Raw genomic sequence first — 17,115 nt, 5'->3', positions numbered from 1 at the left:
ACAGTGGCAGCCTTGCAGAGCTTTGGACCTGGGTTCAAGTCCGGACCTGGGGTGCTGTCTGCGTGGAGTTTGTATGTTCTCCCCCAGTTCGTATTGGTTTAATCCATAGGAAGATGCTTAAACGGAAGATCCTGTTGTATTACACACTGTGAACACAGTTGCAGGCAGACCAGTGATAGACTGTGCACCTAGTGCAAATTCCTCTACTGCTTATCAAAACTAAACAAACTAAGAGATCATAAGAGATCTGTGCAAAATACAATCAGACAGACTGATCAACGGGCTTGTTTTTTTTTTCTAAATATAAGTTTGGATAACCAGTTATGTTTTACTGCATAAAAAATAAAAATGGAGAGGACTGATCACTTCTGCAAGATGCTCACTGTAGACCAGAAAGTTCCTTCAAGTCAAAAGACAAAGAGAAGCAGTTCAAAGCCAAGTAAATCTGGCAGAAATAATATTGCAAAACATTTACAATATCGGATGGGGACATTACCTCACGTGCAGAACACTGTTGCTTAACTTGTGTATGCAATGCCACAAACTGGTCAGTGACACCCACCACCCAAAGGATGTTGCTATCCAGCAACAGGAGCAATGTACATCTATATTTTCCTAATCCTCACTGAAGTAGAGTATCCAGGATACAAATACCTCCACGGTCTTTGGAGCCTTGCTTATATGAGATTAAACACGTCTGTAGAAACACCAAGTCTGGCATTTTAAGGCACCTTAATTCTACTTCTCTCTGGGGGAAAAAAAGCATGTAGGTCAAGAGGAACATATGAATCCTCTCAATATTTCCTTCACAGTTTTTAATGGGAAAAATTATAGAACTGTACCATTTATTTGTACACACACAAGTACATCCCCTTCTCAGACTGGCTACAGATGACATGGAATGTTACAAAAGGGTTTGCGGAAAACTCCCAATCATTATTGATTTCTCGTGCTAAAAAAGTGCACAAAAGACCATCAACTGTTGCTTCATTAGATCAAGAACGCCTCGATACTTTATTCTTAATTACATCATTAACACTATCACCACACACTGTACATTTTACACTCCCTTCGGAAAACACTGCATTTTTTATTGTAGCAGTTAATACGGTAAGTCCAGCTGCTCAAGTTCAATTATTAACTTGTACTTAAGTTTACATGGATATCGGTCAATTCCTTTTGCTGGGGGCTGTCTCTCATAGTTGTCCCTGTTCAAACAGGCCCTTGTCGAATAAGAAGTCCGTGCTGTGCCTTTAGTCTTTAACTTCTTCCATAAAAACTCTGTCTTCTCTGCTTTACGTCAGCAGTCATGACTCTCCATTTTGCACTTTGGTTACTGGCGGCTGCATAAAGTCTTTGAAAGGACTGAGAGCTTCTTTCAGAGCCGAGCTCACTTCAGAAGATGAACACGTTATACACTCCACAAGAGTCGGGTACAAAGCAATTACTTGTGCCCAAGTATTTCCATCCACTGTTGGTAAAAAAAAACAAACCACAAAGGCAAAACAAAAAGAATGTTGTCAATTTGAAAATAAAGCTGATTCTATCAAACAACGCTTTCCCTTCATCGAACCGCTCCACTATAACGCTGCCACGTGCGACTGATAAGATTTGTAAAAAGAAATGCAAAATATACATCAGAAGTTCACTGTTTTTCTGGGACAAAAGTGATAAACATTTTTATTTGCCTGTCCAACCACCTATATCAAATGACTGCCATTAATTCCTTACACCCTAAAAGCAGTATAAAAGGATTTCTAAAACACTGTCCTTGTAGACATGCTCTTCTGAAGTACACACTACTCATTGTTTTTGTATATCCCAGTGACACGTACACTTATCTAGTGAAACTCCTGCACATTCTATCTTGATAGGGGAAACTCATCTCTAAGAGAAACTGAAGAAAGTTACTGCTTTCACAAAATGATGGGAAATGGATTACTTTCCAAATATTCTTCCCATAAAATAACTTTCTTTGCTTGAAGTGGAAGAACTAAGGCAGTGGTCCAGGCCAAGCAGTATCCAATATCAGACAACATGTTGTCAAAAAGATATTTTACACTGCTTATCTGTCACCCGTAATAATGGGTGGCACATCTACCGGCATATTTTGCTGACTCTATAGTATTTAAAGTAGAACAAAACTTTAAATACAGTAATAGGCCAATACATTAAAAGCTAATAAAGCTATAGATATGTGACCTGCCACAAATGAATTGTTTTACTCACCATTTTCTGGTTGTGTTTTCTTGAGAGAGTCCATGAGTGTACTGATAGCTTTTAGGACAAATATGATTTCTGTCACCTGTTGCCTGGAAAGGAAATTAGAAGACTGCATTTTTTCCTTGCTCGATTATGCACTAAACTCTGACCAACAGAATCTGCGGACTGTTGTGCTGATTTAAGTGTAAAGATGGGTTACACACTGAAAAGGCCCACAATTAAGTGACCTCACGTATTTCAATAACATCCTTGCCAGGCAAAGATGTACTCAAGGCACTTGAACTGAAAAGAAAAAAAATAAATAAAGGTGTAACTTTTTTTTCCCCCTTGAGTACACATGGAATTAAAAGCACTGGGCCAAGATTCAGTTTAATGTGTTTTACTCTCAATGAAAAATCTAGACTAAACATTCCCACACTTCAGTAAGAGTTGAAAGTAGGGAGCTGCGTCAGCATGCGTAGGCTGCGAAGGTTTATTCCATGCTGGAAAGAGAAGAAAAGAAACAACGTTTCGGCTGTGGAGCCTTCTTCGGAAGGCTTCTTCACACGAAAAAAAGAGAACAACACAAACACAACGGGTTCTTCACACGAAGAGGGCTCCACAGCCAAAACGTTGTGGTTCTTTTCTTCTCTTTTCAGCATGGAATAAAACTTTGACTTGCTCCACTTCTGTAAGAGAATGCCCACTACACCCTCTTCCCTGGTCATCTTCCTTTCAGCTCTGAGAAAACTAAGAAGGTCTGTCTGTCCTCAGCCACATGAAACATGAATGCAAGACTGACTGGAACCTGTAAAGATGATATCACTGATGTCTTCCCTAAGGGTCTGCAGACCCCTTCAGGTCAGTGGACTGGCCTGCTGTATAGCAGGTTTGTTACTTGTCTGGAGTTGTGTGCAGCAGCGTCTGAGAACTGAGATTTGAATCTGAAAGTGCACAGATCAGTATGAACAGTAGAAAAAAGGATCAGAAGGTACGAGGGGGAGCTACACGGAAGTGCAGTTCAAGCCAAGAACAGAAGGCACTTCTTTAGGGTGGACGAAACTACCCAGCCATCTTGTAGAAGCCAGTACCCGAGCTTCTTTCAAAAGAATGATTGGACATGATCCTTGGGTCAATGAATTACTAGCTACCTAATAGACGAGATGTGCCAAAAAGTCTCCTCTGGTTTTAAACCCTTTTTTTGTGTTCTTGTGCTACATAAACCATGCACCATCTTGTATTCAAATAAGACAGTACAGTGAAAAAAAAAATCACACTGACATTCATGAGAGCCCAGATCCATGAAACCTGACCTTTACACTATTGGACAGTTCTAACATAACCGCATGGCTAGTTCCACAAAAAAACAATTCCTAAATGTGTCACTTGGCAGTTCTGCTGGATTTTCCAATGAAACCCCACCATCAGGAGTTGTGTGTGTGTGGCCTTAATTGGATAATGATCTTCCCCAATATGTGTTCATGTGTTCCTCAGCGAGTGGATGATAAAGCTGCTTTGTAGCTCACTCAGTTCCATTTCAATTTCCAACTACCTTTGTAAGGAGTTATTGGCGCAACAATATCTTGAAGAAGTCACTGTGTATGGTGAAAATGTGTTACAGTGTCTGTTCTCTTGGTCTATCGAGCCTGTTTTTGGAATATTACAGAGAGAGAGAGAAAAATAGGGCAGTTCCCATTTTTTTCGGAATGTCAGCCAAGGCATTGGAGATCATGTGAAAAAGGAAAAGAGAAAAGAATGATGTAGGATTTGATGTTTTGACTTAATCTGGGCCTGTTCTTTCAGTATTCGCAAAATTACAAACACACACGTACAGCTCTGCGTATACGCTGTACTTGAATAGGAAGAATTGGCAGGCCTCGCAATTTACCCATCCTCCCAAATTTTTAACCACTTCTTCCAATTCAGGGTCTCAGGGCAGCCGGAGCCTATCCCAGCAAGCAACGGGCACAAGGCAGGGTACACCCTGGATGGGATGACAGTAATCACAGGGCGCACACACACACTCTCACACCAGGGCCAATTTTCCTAGAAACCAATTAACCAACCAACTGGACTGTGGGAGGAAACTCACACAAATGCAGAGAGAACATGCAAACTCCACACAGATAGTAAACCAGGTCTGGACTTGAACCTGGGGCCCCCCGCGCTGTGAGGCCTCCATTTGGGAATCGGCAGGATTTACCTCGGCAGAGGACACCGCCCGCTGAGCCTCTCGTCCGCCACGTAGCGGTGCAGCACGTCCTCGGACCTTTTCAAGAGCACGGAGAGGGCCATTCTGGAGATGTAGCCTTCCTGGGGGGTCGAGACTTTGTTGCTGAAGGAGAACTGCAGCAGTGTTTCAAAGCACACCTTGGAAAACTCCTCCCTCATCCGAATGTCTATCTCTGCCTCTGCGGAGAACAAATCAGAGAAGACACAGAAAGCGTTTATATGAAAATGCCATTTATTTATCTACCTGTTTTGAGGCATTAATAGCATTCTATTAAATATACAAGAAAACATCAGGCCTTTTGTAAATAAAATACAAGAAAATATCAACACTTCTACAAAGGACAGGCTCAATATTAAGACAATTTGAGTGTTAAAGTCCACCCCTTCCACCCTCATATTTTAATATTGGAGTTTAATCTAGATTCTTAATATTGGAGTCTTATCCTTGACTCATATATATTAGGTGTTAGTGTGCAAGGATATTTAATGATATATTAATATACATGGAGCCCTGGGTTCAATTCCTGGGGTGCTATCTGTGTGGAGTTTGTATGTTCTCCCTGTGTTTGTGTGAGTTTCCTCCAGGTGCTCCTGTTTCCTCCCACAGTCCCACAGACTGGTAGAATAAAAAGGCTTTGGGGAAAACTGGCCCTGGTGTGCGAGTGTCTGTCTGTGTTTGCATCTGTGTGTGCCCTGTGATGGACTGGCATCCCATCCAGGGTGTAGCCTGCCTTGTACCCACTGCTTGCTGGGATAGGTTCCCTGTGACCCTGAGTTGATTTGAAAATGGATGGATGGTTATTCCATTTAACCCAAAACATTTGATAAATACTAGCTGACAGTCCTTTTGCTATGAGACGGCCTGTTGTCATACATATTTTTATTTTGTCTCACCTGTAAATGATGTAGACTGAGAGTGAATCGATCCCTTATTTAGCATCGTCATGATCTGTCCAACAAAGTCTTTGGGGATAAAATTTGCAAAAGGCAGGATCTCTGTGCTGATAAGCTGGACAACCTACAAGAAATGTAGCACATTCAGATGGCACAACAAAATCACGTTAACTAAATTGCATGGAGGAGAAGAGAGGCTTGCCACTCCTGATATCAAAAACCTTACCTCGACATCTATGCTTTCATTTTTCTGAAATTCTTGAATCGAGAGATTGTCCGGAGGCGTGCTAAAGAAGAAAAAGGCAATAACAACAAACCACCATACGTTACCAAATCAGTACAGCATAGTGAGCATGGATGCCTTAATTCTGAAACCATTTCATTGTACAAAGCTGGGAAAGGCTAAAATTACACAGCCTTTACTTCTTTTCTTTTCGTTTTAGAGAAGTTAAGTGCTTTGCTCATCACATGAAATAACATGAAAGTTGATTCCAATGTAAAATGATTACACAAATGACTTATACAAATAGCTTACAAGTTCCAATAAAGCCTAAAACTGATATCAGAAAACAGAGGAAGCCATGTAGAAACTGCTGATGTCACTTAATGGGAAATATCAATTAAATAAAAGCTATTAATAGTTTGAGACCTTAACACCACAGATTTAACAGATTTTCCCTTTTTTTTCAGCTTCTGCTCTTCTGCACAAAGAATAATAATAATAATAATAAACTTTATTTTATATAGAGCCTTTAAAGGTGGCTTCTCAAAGCGCTTTACAGAATGACAACAATAAATAAAAAGAATACACAAGATAAAACACCATTACAATTTATAGAGGAGACCGTGGAAGGTGGTATTAAGAAAAGCAGAGGGGTGAAGAATGGAACCAGTTAAGTAAAGGCTTTTCTGAAGAAGAGGGTTTTGAGTCTGGATTTGAAGGGGTTTAGAGAAGGTGACTCTCTGATATCCTTGGGCAGAGAGTTCCAGAGCTTGGGGGCATAACAGGAGAAGGCCCTGTCACCTATACAATGTAGACGGGCTTGGGGGACAGTTAGGAGACCAGAATTAGAAGAGCGAAGGTTGCGAGGTGGGGAGTAGGGCGATAATAGTTCAGACAGGTACTGAGGTGCCAAGCCATGCAGAGCCTTATAGGTGGGCATGAAGATTTTAAAGTCTACACGGAATTTGACCGGAAGCCAGTGCAAGGACTCCAGGATAGGAGTAATGTGATCATTTGCACTAGACCTGGTCAGGATTCTGGCTGCTGAGTTTTGGACATACTGCAGTTTGTTCAAAGTAGATTTAGATACCCCAGCGAGTAAAGCATTACAGTAGTCAATTCGAGAGAGAATGGTGGCTTCACAAAGGTCTTTAGATTTACATGCTGACAAGAATGTCACAAATGCAGATTTCTGAAGTGCATAACAGCGAGTGTGAAGGAAATATGTCTATTCTTGAAAGAGCACAAACTCCACACTCTACTTTGTACCTTCTGTATACTCCTTACACACGTGTTCTTTAACCCTGCCACTCTGGAATTGACACTGAATTATGGAAGGCAGCAAGCTAATGTCTGTGATGACAGAGACAAATGCCAGTAGCCATATCACCCTGCAGCTCACAGCTGGCACTGAAGGTTGCTGCTGGAAGAGGTGTTAGAGGGGCCAGCAGGGGGTGCTCACCCTGCTGTTTGTGTGGGTCATAATGCCGCAGTATAGTGATGGGGACACTATATTGTAAAAAGGTGCCGTCCTTCAGATGAGATGTAAAACCAAGGTCCTGACTCTCTGTGGTCATTAAAAATCCCAGGATATTTCTTCAAAAGAGTAGGGGTGTAACCCCTGGCATCCTGGCCAAATTTCCCATTCACCCTTACCCATCATGGCCTTCAACAACACACAAGACTCTTTCTCGTGCTGCAATGTAGAAAGCAGCACACAAACACAGAACTATCATGGATATTAGAAGATATCAGCAGATTTAAAAATCATCACAGTTCACCCAATTCTCCCAGCACCTCTGAAAATGACGCAGTCAGGATAAGAAGTTCTAATCTCCTGGCTGCAGGTCTCCTTCTATGAATTAGGTGTCCTTTTCTGGAGTGGCTTTAATAATGTCTTAGCACAGCAGCAGCACAACTGCATCTGGGAAGAGTGCAGCTCACTTACCTTTTTGTGAACAGGAAGTCTTCAAACGCATTTGCGAGCTCTGGCCACATGGTGTCAAATTTCCCAGAAGACGCGTGCTGCCGTGCAACTGGAAGTCCAATCGATAGCACTTTCAACAAAGACGACACTGCCAGCTTCCACGTGCTTTCTGAAGGACAGGCGTACTTCAGACCCAACGGTATCCTCATGGTCTGCGTGACAAGAAAGCAGGGGCACACAGTTACTGGAATGAATCTGTGGGATACCTGCATTCAGATCAACTGAAAAAGGACACACTCACATCACAGGATAATTTGGGATGTATTAGCTAGTGATTAACATGGTTAAATGACCACTATGAAATGTGAAATGACTACAGAAAAAAAACAAATCAGGCCTTTTCCACAAGATGGAGTACTCCATGATGACATAAATGATGAACAGTTTTCCAGACATGCAATATGTTTTTAAATTAGCCGTAAAAGTGGACTTCATATATTGCACAGAAATAATAAAATAAAAATTAGGAACCTTGATGAACACCACAGTGGTTAGCACTGCTGTCTCTTATAATAGGAGGCCTGGATTCAATTCAGAACCTGGGGTGTTGTCTGTGTGGAGTTTACATGTTCTTCCCATGTTCGCGTGGGTTTCCTCTGGGTGCTCCAGTATCCTCCCACAGCCCCAAAACATACTCGTACATTAATCAGCTTCTGGGAAAACTGGCCCTGGTAGTAGTGTAGTAGAGTTTGTGTCTGTCTGCGTGTGTGCCCTGTGATGGACTGGCGTCCTGTCCAGGGTGTATCCTGCCTTGCACCCGTTGCTTGCCGGGATATACAGTGACAGACAGTGGAACTATGTCCCTAAGAACACAGAACAGTGGCCGAAACAAGTCCCAAGCTCCAAAGAGAAACATCACACACAGACAAGACTCCCCAGTGATTTAATGAAATGTACAAAATCCTCTAGTTAATGCCAAAGCTAACCAAAGGGACTACTCTGAAGACACTAGTGAAACAAAGCTCTGATGACACAAGTAGAATTTAAGGCCAGGTGCGTTCAGGAGAGAAACCAGAAGGCCCATTTTACAACATTAATAACCTAGAACAACTTGCTCAGCCACATTGCCGAAGTAATCGCACAACAGATTTGCCCAAAACAACCAAACTAGCAAGAATGGCTTTCTTTACATCTTTACCCTTCTAATGTTATAATGAAAGAGTAAATCATATACACTGGTGGTATCGTATACTGGTTGTTGCCAGTTGAATCGGTCGGATCTGAATGAATCTGCTTGTGTGAAGTTTCACAGAGAGACCCCGTTCAGGGACTTACCTTGATGATTTTCTGCAGCACTTTCTCACTGACTACCGCTTTGTGGCAAGCCGTTTTCTGGTACAGATCCACCACCACTTCCAGGGATTTTTCTGCGAATGGGACATAGTTCAAGGCGACCCACTCGGCCTGCAACGCACAACAAGAGAAGCTAGAGCTCTCCGGGACTCGACTGAAACGGACACCAGAGTTTCATACATTCGGATCCTTTTTTTAAAAAAAGACAACATGCAAACAAAGCGAACAATAACCAAAAAAAATCAAATCAGAAGGGAATCATCACAGGACCAGTACACAGAAGCAGGTACAGTGGCAAAGCTGAGTTAATGCTTGCAAACATGTACATGTATATGCCAAATAAAGACAGTGTCAGTAATGCAGGTGACTAGAAGCCTATCCATGCTGTTAAAAATCTCTGTCTAGTCATTACTGATTAAGCTATAATAAGCTGAAGGTTGTTGAACTCACCGGTGCAAATAGTTGGATCTAAAGTGGATCCATTGAGTAGTACGGCAGACAGAATAAAAGAAGATTTAAACCATTAACGTACTTGTGGTGGACCAAGCTTCAAAAACAATATCTGAATGCATTTGGACACAGGCGTTTAGAGTTCTTTTGCAGGAAACGTCTATGCACACTGTAACTGTTTGCAGTGTAACAAAAGGCTAAAGAGGCCAAAAGCAGTCTAAGTCATTAACTTTGAACGGAGAGTCGCAAAAAAGTTAAATACCTTTTAATTTTAGAGATCTTTGACATTTTGCAATCTAAAACGGAACTAAAATGAAAACTGCTTTAGCTTGTCTTCTCTTAAACCTGCAACGACAGTCCAGAGATGTCAAACACACACTTCACAGTCTATGCTAACATGCTTCTTAACCAGACTTAACCCTGATGAATGTTACTGAACTTTCTATGGGCTGATAGGAAGTACAGTACGGAACATGGGAATAGGATAATCTGAGAAACAAAGCAGGGCACTGTTTTCTTATTGTGCTGTTTGGGAAAAATTCAAAACTGCTAAAAAAAAATCAATTCACCTAAAAAAAACGAGAAACTGTTGTATATGGTATCTTTAACCAAAACGTAAGTGTGCATTGAGTTCTTTTGTATGCTGAAGTACTAGGAGATCATAATGCACTACAGACAGCACCTGACTTTATCCATGTACTACTGTCTCTGAATTCAATGGGGTTATTCACTATTTTTTTTTAAAATTGTGAATATTCTTAGATTATAATTTGATAATGATGCCTCTACAGTGAACACTCGGTCATTCCAGTAAAATGACAGTCCACAAATTGAACACACTGGCTTTGATTGCTTATTTAACAAGTGTAATATGAAAATACTGCAAACCTAGGAGATAAAACATGTGCTGCTTTACTATCGATGCAGCATTTGTTTTCCTTACACTGCCTTTACTAAAACCAAAAGTTTCCAAGTGTACTGTGTTGGGAGAATCATTCCAAAAAGGAGATAAAAGGATGCTTCTGTATACCACTACCTTTATTATAACAGGCAAGACTTAATTTTTTAAGACCGGCTTCAAATCGAGGCTCAGCTGTATCTGCGTACTTTAATGCACTTCAGCCTTCTTTGTCCAATTTAATGATAAATAGCATTGTTAATAAATGAGGAGGTTCATCTTATTTTCATATGTGTACATGCATAAAAAGTCAAGGTATCAAGAGATTAGACTTTATATTGGCCAATAACCCTATACAGGGGGTCTGGCACAACTAGTATTCAATGCTGAGAGCAGTGCAGCTCCGAACATAAGAGATCTCACATTAGTTTTCAGTGTTACACGGGTTGTTTTATGTCTAGCTAGCTAATTTAGCCAGCTTTCGGAAAAACAACAACACTAAACTACTACTGCCTCAAGCTGAATGTGTCCAAGACCAAAGACATGATAACTGACTTCAGGAAAAACACCCACACTCCCACCCTAACCAACATCGGGGGAGATACAGTAGTAGAACAATATAGGTACTTGGGGGGACTGTCCTGGACTCCAGGCTTAATTTCAAAGCCAATACCGACCTGATCCTCAGACAAGGTCAACAGCGTCTTTTTTTTTTCTTAAGGAAGCTTAAGTATTTTAAGGTCCATGATTCATTGTTGGTTTTGTTCTACCGGTCCTTCCTTGAATCTGTTTCAACTTTTACCCTGATCTGCTGGTTTGGATGTTCAGGTTTGGAACCTGAATCCGAGAGGCAAGAACCGGGCAGCCTGGTGAAAATCTGGCAGGTCACTGGGGCTGATCTGCCAGCCCTCTCCTCCATCTATCATTCACGTAAAGCAAAAATCCATCTGCGGTGATCCTTCACACCCCTTGTTTAATAACTTCCAGGTACTCCCATCAGAATGCAGATACCGACTCCCCAACTCCAAAACCAACAGACTGAAGTTCTCATTCATACCTGTAGCCATACTGTTACTTAACACTTGACCTTCTATGTAAATATGTATGTATATTGCTGTTCCTGTTGGGGTTTATTTCTTCTGTCTGTCTGCACACCAACACTGCTGCTGTAAAACAACTTGCCCTCCCCCCATCCTAGCAGGATACATTTTGGATAGGATGCCAGTCCATCACACGCACGCATTCACACCTGGGCTAATTTTCCCAGAAGCCAATTAATTTACCACAGTACGCTTTTGGACTGTGGGAGGAAACGTGGGGAGATCATACATACTCCACATACAGTATATTGCACCCCCAAGTTTATCTGATAGCAACACTTCCTCCAGGTGCCCTGGTTTCCTCCCACAGTCCAAAGACATGCTGGTAGATTAAGTGGCTTCTGGGAAAACTGGCCCTGGTGTCTTTGTCTGTCTGCTGTATGATGGACTGGCGTCCTGACCAGGGTGTATCCTGCCTTGTGCCCGTTGCACAGTAGGTTTCAGCTCCCCCATGACCCTGAATTGGATGGATGTTTTTTCCAACTGTTTTCTAGCAAAAAATGAAAAATCACGAAACAACTGCTGACATCTATGTATACAGTGCTATAGAACGTGAAGGCTTAATATCCGTTAGTGTTGGATTTAAAAGGTGTATCAGTCCTGCCCAAGCACTTCGTTGTTCTGTAAATCTGGTGTTTTAACTAGCTACGGCTACTGAAAAAAACAGTCTCTTCACACACCCAATGTATCGCTCACACAATCTCACAAAACTGGGCAAGTCAAACATGAAAAATATACTGGCAACTAATTGTGCTATTAAAATGAGTCATGCAACTTTGCAATTCCAGTATGTTATTTAGGATAGATAGACCTAATATGGTATAAATGTTTGAAACAGCAAAAAAAAAACAGAATTATGTTTTTTTGTTACTTTTGTTAATATGCATCTTCCCCAGAGTGAAAGACGACTCAAAGCCTATCCTGGCAGGAAACATTCTGGATGGGATGCCAGTCCATCACATGCATAACAGGGCCAATTTTGGGAAGCAAAAGATACTCGGTATGTCTTTATAACAAGTCCCAAAGTGGATATAGTCAAATGGTAATGGAAGAGAGGAAAGCAAGCACTTTGGAAATTCCAGTGGGGAAAAACAGATGTATATAGACAGGGAGATGTATAACCAGGATAAGAAACATCTGTACAAAAAAAAACTATTCTTTTCACATTTTACACAAAACTTTGACAAAATGTTAACCTGGAGAGAGAGAGACACTGACCTGATTATATTTCGCGTTGGCCACATGTTTGGTTTCTAGCTTTCCGTACTGAGGCGGTTTGCAGGCAAACTCCACAAACAGCAGGAGCTGGTCAAAGATTGCTGGGTACATGACTTGCATGTTCTCTGGTCCGACACAGATGGCCTGGGACAGGAATCAAGACGAAACGTGCGTCACCGCAGAGAAAGAGCTTCAATTTCATCCAATTAAAATATGAACTAAACTAGCGGTTTTATCTAATTTGCCTTTACAACAATGCACACACATTAATTGTACTTGAAGAATATAATTAAAATACACCTACATCATGCACATGCAATAATTTGAAGCCTCGGGGTATTAGAACAGGTATTTTGCCTTTTTAAATGAAACGGGTATAATATAAATACAAAAGGGGGCACTTCTTTACCCAAAGGTTGGTAGGAGTGTGGAACAAGACTACTTAGCCATGCTGCTGAAGCTGATACCCTGGCTTTTCTTGAAATCTCTGGATCAGATCCTTGAATTAAATAAGTACTGACCATCCACTGGACTTGAGGGAAGCCGAATGGCCACCTCTTATTAGTAACCGTTCCTCTGCTCTATCAAAAAGCCAATATTATACAATCTTCAATGCAAAGAGCACCCATATTCACAGAATATCTGGAGCACTAACAAATGTTGATTATTCACAACTCAGGTGTTTTGCGTGCACTTATAGCATGACAACTGAAGAAGGCTTCACAGCCGAAACGTTGTGTTTTCTCTCTTCTCTTTTCAGCATGGAATAAACCTATTACTTGTCCCTTTGCAGACTAGGCATGCTGACGCAGCTACCCACTTGAACTACTTCATAGCAAGATATATACTAAGTACTTCTCTTAGCTCCTTTTTATGAACAACTAAAAAAAAAACTATTACATTTCAAGAGACTGGTTTTGACTCGCGTTCATCCCAAAGAGAGAAAAAATGATTTGGGACTCAAATGATGCAAGACAAGAAAGGAGCCGGAAAACTCCTTTTTCCTGCAAACCGGTGTTCTCCTTCGTACGCCTGGAGCTGAAACTGCCCTTCAGAAACTTCAAAACCTGCCAACGGACGGGTCTAGGGGGGTGAAAGGGATCTACAGGGTATCTCAGTGTGGTTTGGTAATCTATCAGTTCATTTTAAATCGCAAATTACCCACCTCATCCAGACAGCTGTGAAGGTCGCGGGAGTGAAAAAGCATCCCTCCCTACAGCCAATCTTGGAAAAATCCATAATCAAACAGGCAGGAAAAATTCTATCAGATCCTTCCCACATCCTCAATTCTGAATATCAACTTCTTCCTTCCGGCAAACGTTTTAGGGTTCCCAAATGTAAGTCAAACAGATACAAACATCCCTTTGTTCCACTACCCATTAAAGCTGTCAACGCAAATGTCAAGGATGAACACAATTTTGACTCATACAACCCACTTGAGTGCGATATGTTTTGTGACGTGTTATAAATGGTACATGTTGTTATGTGTTATACTGCACACGTGCAACAGCGCGATGTGCAATGCGTTTCTTATTTTTTGTAATAGAAGAATGTGCCATGGTTTTCTTTTCTTCTCTTTTTTGGTTTTGTTTGCATTCTATTTAAATGTACAGGAGTGCTGGGTGTCTAATAAAAGTTTCCCTCAGGGAGGACAATAAAATCTTATCTGGTCTTACAGGTAGAGAAGGAACACGCACCTTTTGCAAGACGTCCAGAGACGTCAGGACGGCTTCCTGCAGGCTCGTCAGGACGGCCTCCGTGTAGGAGGGGAGGATGAAAGGAGAGGCGTCCGAGCTGATGGGGACGGAGACCGCCCCGTACAGGATGACCCCTAGCTTCTTCAGGTCCTCCATGCTGAACCCTGTTTTGATGTGCTGGTACAGGGCGGGGAAGATCTGAACCAGGGCGGTGAGGAAAGGCTGGCTGGGTATAAAGGCGAGCTTCTCCGAGCCCGTGGGCGGTCTGGTGCTCTCTGTGCCTATCCGGTACCAGGTGTTCCAGGCGGACCACCAGAGGGCCGAGTCGTCGATCTCCTCGGACGCCGCGGCCGCCTGCTCGGCGCCGTTGTACCTGGCGAGCCTCTCCCCGAGGGAGTCGGACCGCAACAGGGGTCTGCCGGGCCCCGAGGCCGGCACCGGCTCCATCAGGACGGGCATGCCCATGGCGGCCAGCGCATCGGCCTTTTCCGAGTCCTTCACCGGCGTCACGATCTGGAGGATCTCCTGGAAGCTCTTCAGGGCCGCCAGGGAGACTTCGTTGTTCTTGCTCAGGGCCGCGGACTGGATGTGGTCCAGCAGCACGTCCCACGCTTTGAAGAAATCCCCTGCGGGCAAAAGAAGATCCCATTATTGGCCAGATACAATTTCTCGCATTAGGAATTTGTCTTTTTCGCAGACCCCAGCTTGCTCTCCATGAGACACACAGACAGGGAGAGAGAAGCTTGGGGTCAGAGCGCAGGGTCAGCCATTTATACGGCGCTCCTGGATCAGTTGGGGTGAAGGGCCTTGCTCAGGGGCCCAACGGAGCAGGATTCCTCTTTGAACCGGCAACCTTCCAGCCACAGGCGCAGGTCCTTAGCCACAGAGCCACCTACTCCGCCCAAAAAGGGGCAGCTTGAGAAACGGAGAGGTTTTTTTTGAAGGGGGAAACGTGTGCAAAGGAAGGCGGGCGGGGATTATAAAACAGCCGTTCAAACTGAAACCATAGGTGGAAGGAAGAAAACGTGCAGTCAAAACTTGGCGCATTTTTGTTTTTCACTGCACATGCTATCGCCATTTGGAATAGCCGATTGTAGGTCTCGGCTCGCGTGGACAGCTCCCATAATGCACAGGGACAAACGCCACAACATGTCGTTCCATTTGCCTGTACAACCCTCTTTCATGCTGCGAGCTTCACAGTGCCAAACTAGAGGGATAAAACCGACTGGAGGAGTGGCACATCTCTCACTGATGTCAAGAAGCCCGCAGGCCACGCATAGTTGCGAGAGTCGTGGTCCGTCTGTATGTGGTAACGGCCGTAGCTCAATAACCTCAACCCCACAATTCCTGCTTGAGGAATCCTGCTCACGGCTGAGCCCAGAGTCCCCTCAGGCCAAGCGCCTTTCCTGATTAAACCAGTCGCTTCGTCACATTTTTGTTTTTAAAATACATTTCTACCTGAAATGCTCAGGAACTTTTTATAGGATATTAGCGTGTCGCTGTTAAAATGCTGCCTGCTTCTTAAATTAGTAAAACCCTTTTCCCAAAAGGCTAGATTTCATCACAAAGGTGTTGAACTGTCGTAAGAGGTGGTGTGGTTTTCTAACCATCTAACATTTCTAACCAGAAAGGCACTGCCCTATATAAACTGCACACACTTAAGTGTTCTTATAAAGTCTGATTCCCTGAATTAAAGAGCTCGGTGAGAGATTATAACCAACAGTAGGAGACAAATACAATTACATCTCCTTCCTTAAGGAGACACTTAGATGCTATAGAAGATAGGGAGTTATGGGACACCACCACCGAAGAAAACAAGAGTTTAATCTCATAGAACTGTTACAATTATAATGTTACTGGTGTCATCAGCAGACAAAATAATACAAAGACATACAATCACAAAAACAGAAAACCTATGAAACATACAACAAATCACCGAACATTCAAGGTAGAAGAGCAGAGTGTCCTTGCTAACTAGACTAAACCAGCAGTGTCACCAGGACTAAGCGGAAAAGTGCTCTACCTGTCGCAACAGAGGAGCATCTACAAGAAACGATGGCAGTAAACGCATGTGCCGTCATACTCCCTTCATCTTCTCATTCTCGAGTGTGAAAAGTGCTGGACGTATTTGAACATCCAGACTCAGTAATACAAAATAAAACAGACAACTACACTCACAAAAACAATGGGAAATAGTGCATCAAGTTACTCAATAGCCATGTGCATTATATGTCACTGTAAACAAAGGAAATATTCCAAGAAAACATAAAGAAGTGACAGTTATAAATGGAAAAAAAAAGGCCACAGAAAACAGAATATGAGAGACCTCCAGTGAGAATATGCTCGATAAAAGATGTACTGGAATTTATCGTGTCAGCCAATGTCTTAATTAGGAGGAAACAAACACCTCACTGCAGATGAGTTTTTGAATCTGTGATGAGACAGGGACCAACCTAGAGACTGCAGTAAGTATCTTCTGGTGTTGAAGATCCTGGCCACCCCAGCCAAAGTCAACACCCAGGTTTCTGCCCACTGCTTCTCCGCAGTGTCCCTGGAGTGATGGATGAGGATGTTTCCTCCTCCCGACTCGATCTTCTCCTTGTCTGCTGTGGTGGAAGACTTCCGCACGCAGTCCAGCAGGTGGAACAGGACCTACAGGGAAGAAAGAAAACAATTAGTAGAAAGTTGGTTACAGGCAACGTTCCCTCTAATTTTTAATGGCCTGTGTGCGCAAAAATTTCAAGTTGTGCAATTGTTTTCCCCAGGGAAAAAAACTTGCACGCACTAAATTGAGTGTATGTAAAATTGTAAACCTGAAATTATTTTTTGTTAATATCGTCATCCTCATAGAAGCATAGGATGACGATATAGCAAAAGACCGGGACAGCGACTCAACGAGCCCAGTCATACAGACTGAGTGC

The 17,115-nt window shown here is 42.6% G+C and overlaps 1 protein-coding gene across 4 annotated transcripts in view; it reads right to left on the bottom strand.

Annotated features, from left to right (window-relative positions):
• Positions 1–831: 831 nt before the first annotated feature.
• The window catches only part of mon2 (MON2 homolog, regulator of endosome-to-Golgi trafficking), a 69,626-nt gene continuing 53,342 nt past the window's right edge, over positions 832–17,115 (bottom strand). For 2 of the 4 annotated variants that reach the window (XM_088923778.1, XM_088923780.1), the window contains 11 exons: positions 16,648–16,846; positions 14,195–14,820; positions 12,498–12,641; positions 9,282–9,299; positions 8,814–8,942; positions 7,500–7,690; positions 5,555–5,615; positions 5,329–5,452; positions 4,406–4,613; positions 2,230–2,312; positions 832–1,471 (listed from right to left, as the gene is read on the bottom strand). In XM_088923778.1, the coding sequence (XP_088779904.1) occupies positions 1,308–1,471; positions 2,230–2,312; positions 4,406–4,613; positions 5,329–5,452; positions 5,555–5,615; positions 7,500–7,690; positions 8,814–8,942; positions 9,282–9,299; positions 12,498–12,641; positions 14,195–14,820; positions 16,648–16,846 (1,947 nt within the window). In that variant the 3' untranslated portion in view covers positions 832–1,307. The remainder of the gene's footprint in view (positions 1,472–2,229; positions 2,313–4,405; positions 4,614–5,328; positions 5,453–5,554; positions 5,616–7,499; positions 7,691–8,813; positions 8,943–9,281; positions 9,300–12,497; positions 12,642–14,194; positions 14,821–16,647; positions 16,847–17,115) is intronic. The other 2 variants (XM_088923779.1, XM_088923781.1) reach the window with 1 other exon arrangement.

The sequence above is a fragment of the Atractosteus spatula genome, chromosome 8, assembly GCF_055471065.1.
Source record: "Atractosteus spatula isolate fAtrSpa1 chromosome 8, fAtrSpa1.hap1, whole genome shotgun sequence".
NCBI classification, from domain to species: Eukaryota; Metazoa; Chordata; class Actinopteri; order Semionotiformes; family Lepisosteidae; genus Atractosteus; species Atractosteus spatula.
This window is presented reverse-complemented; position numbering and strand designations above follow the sequence as displayed.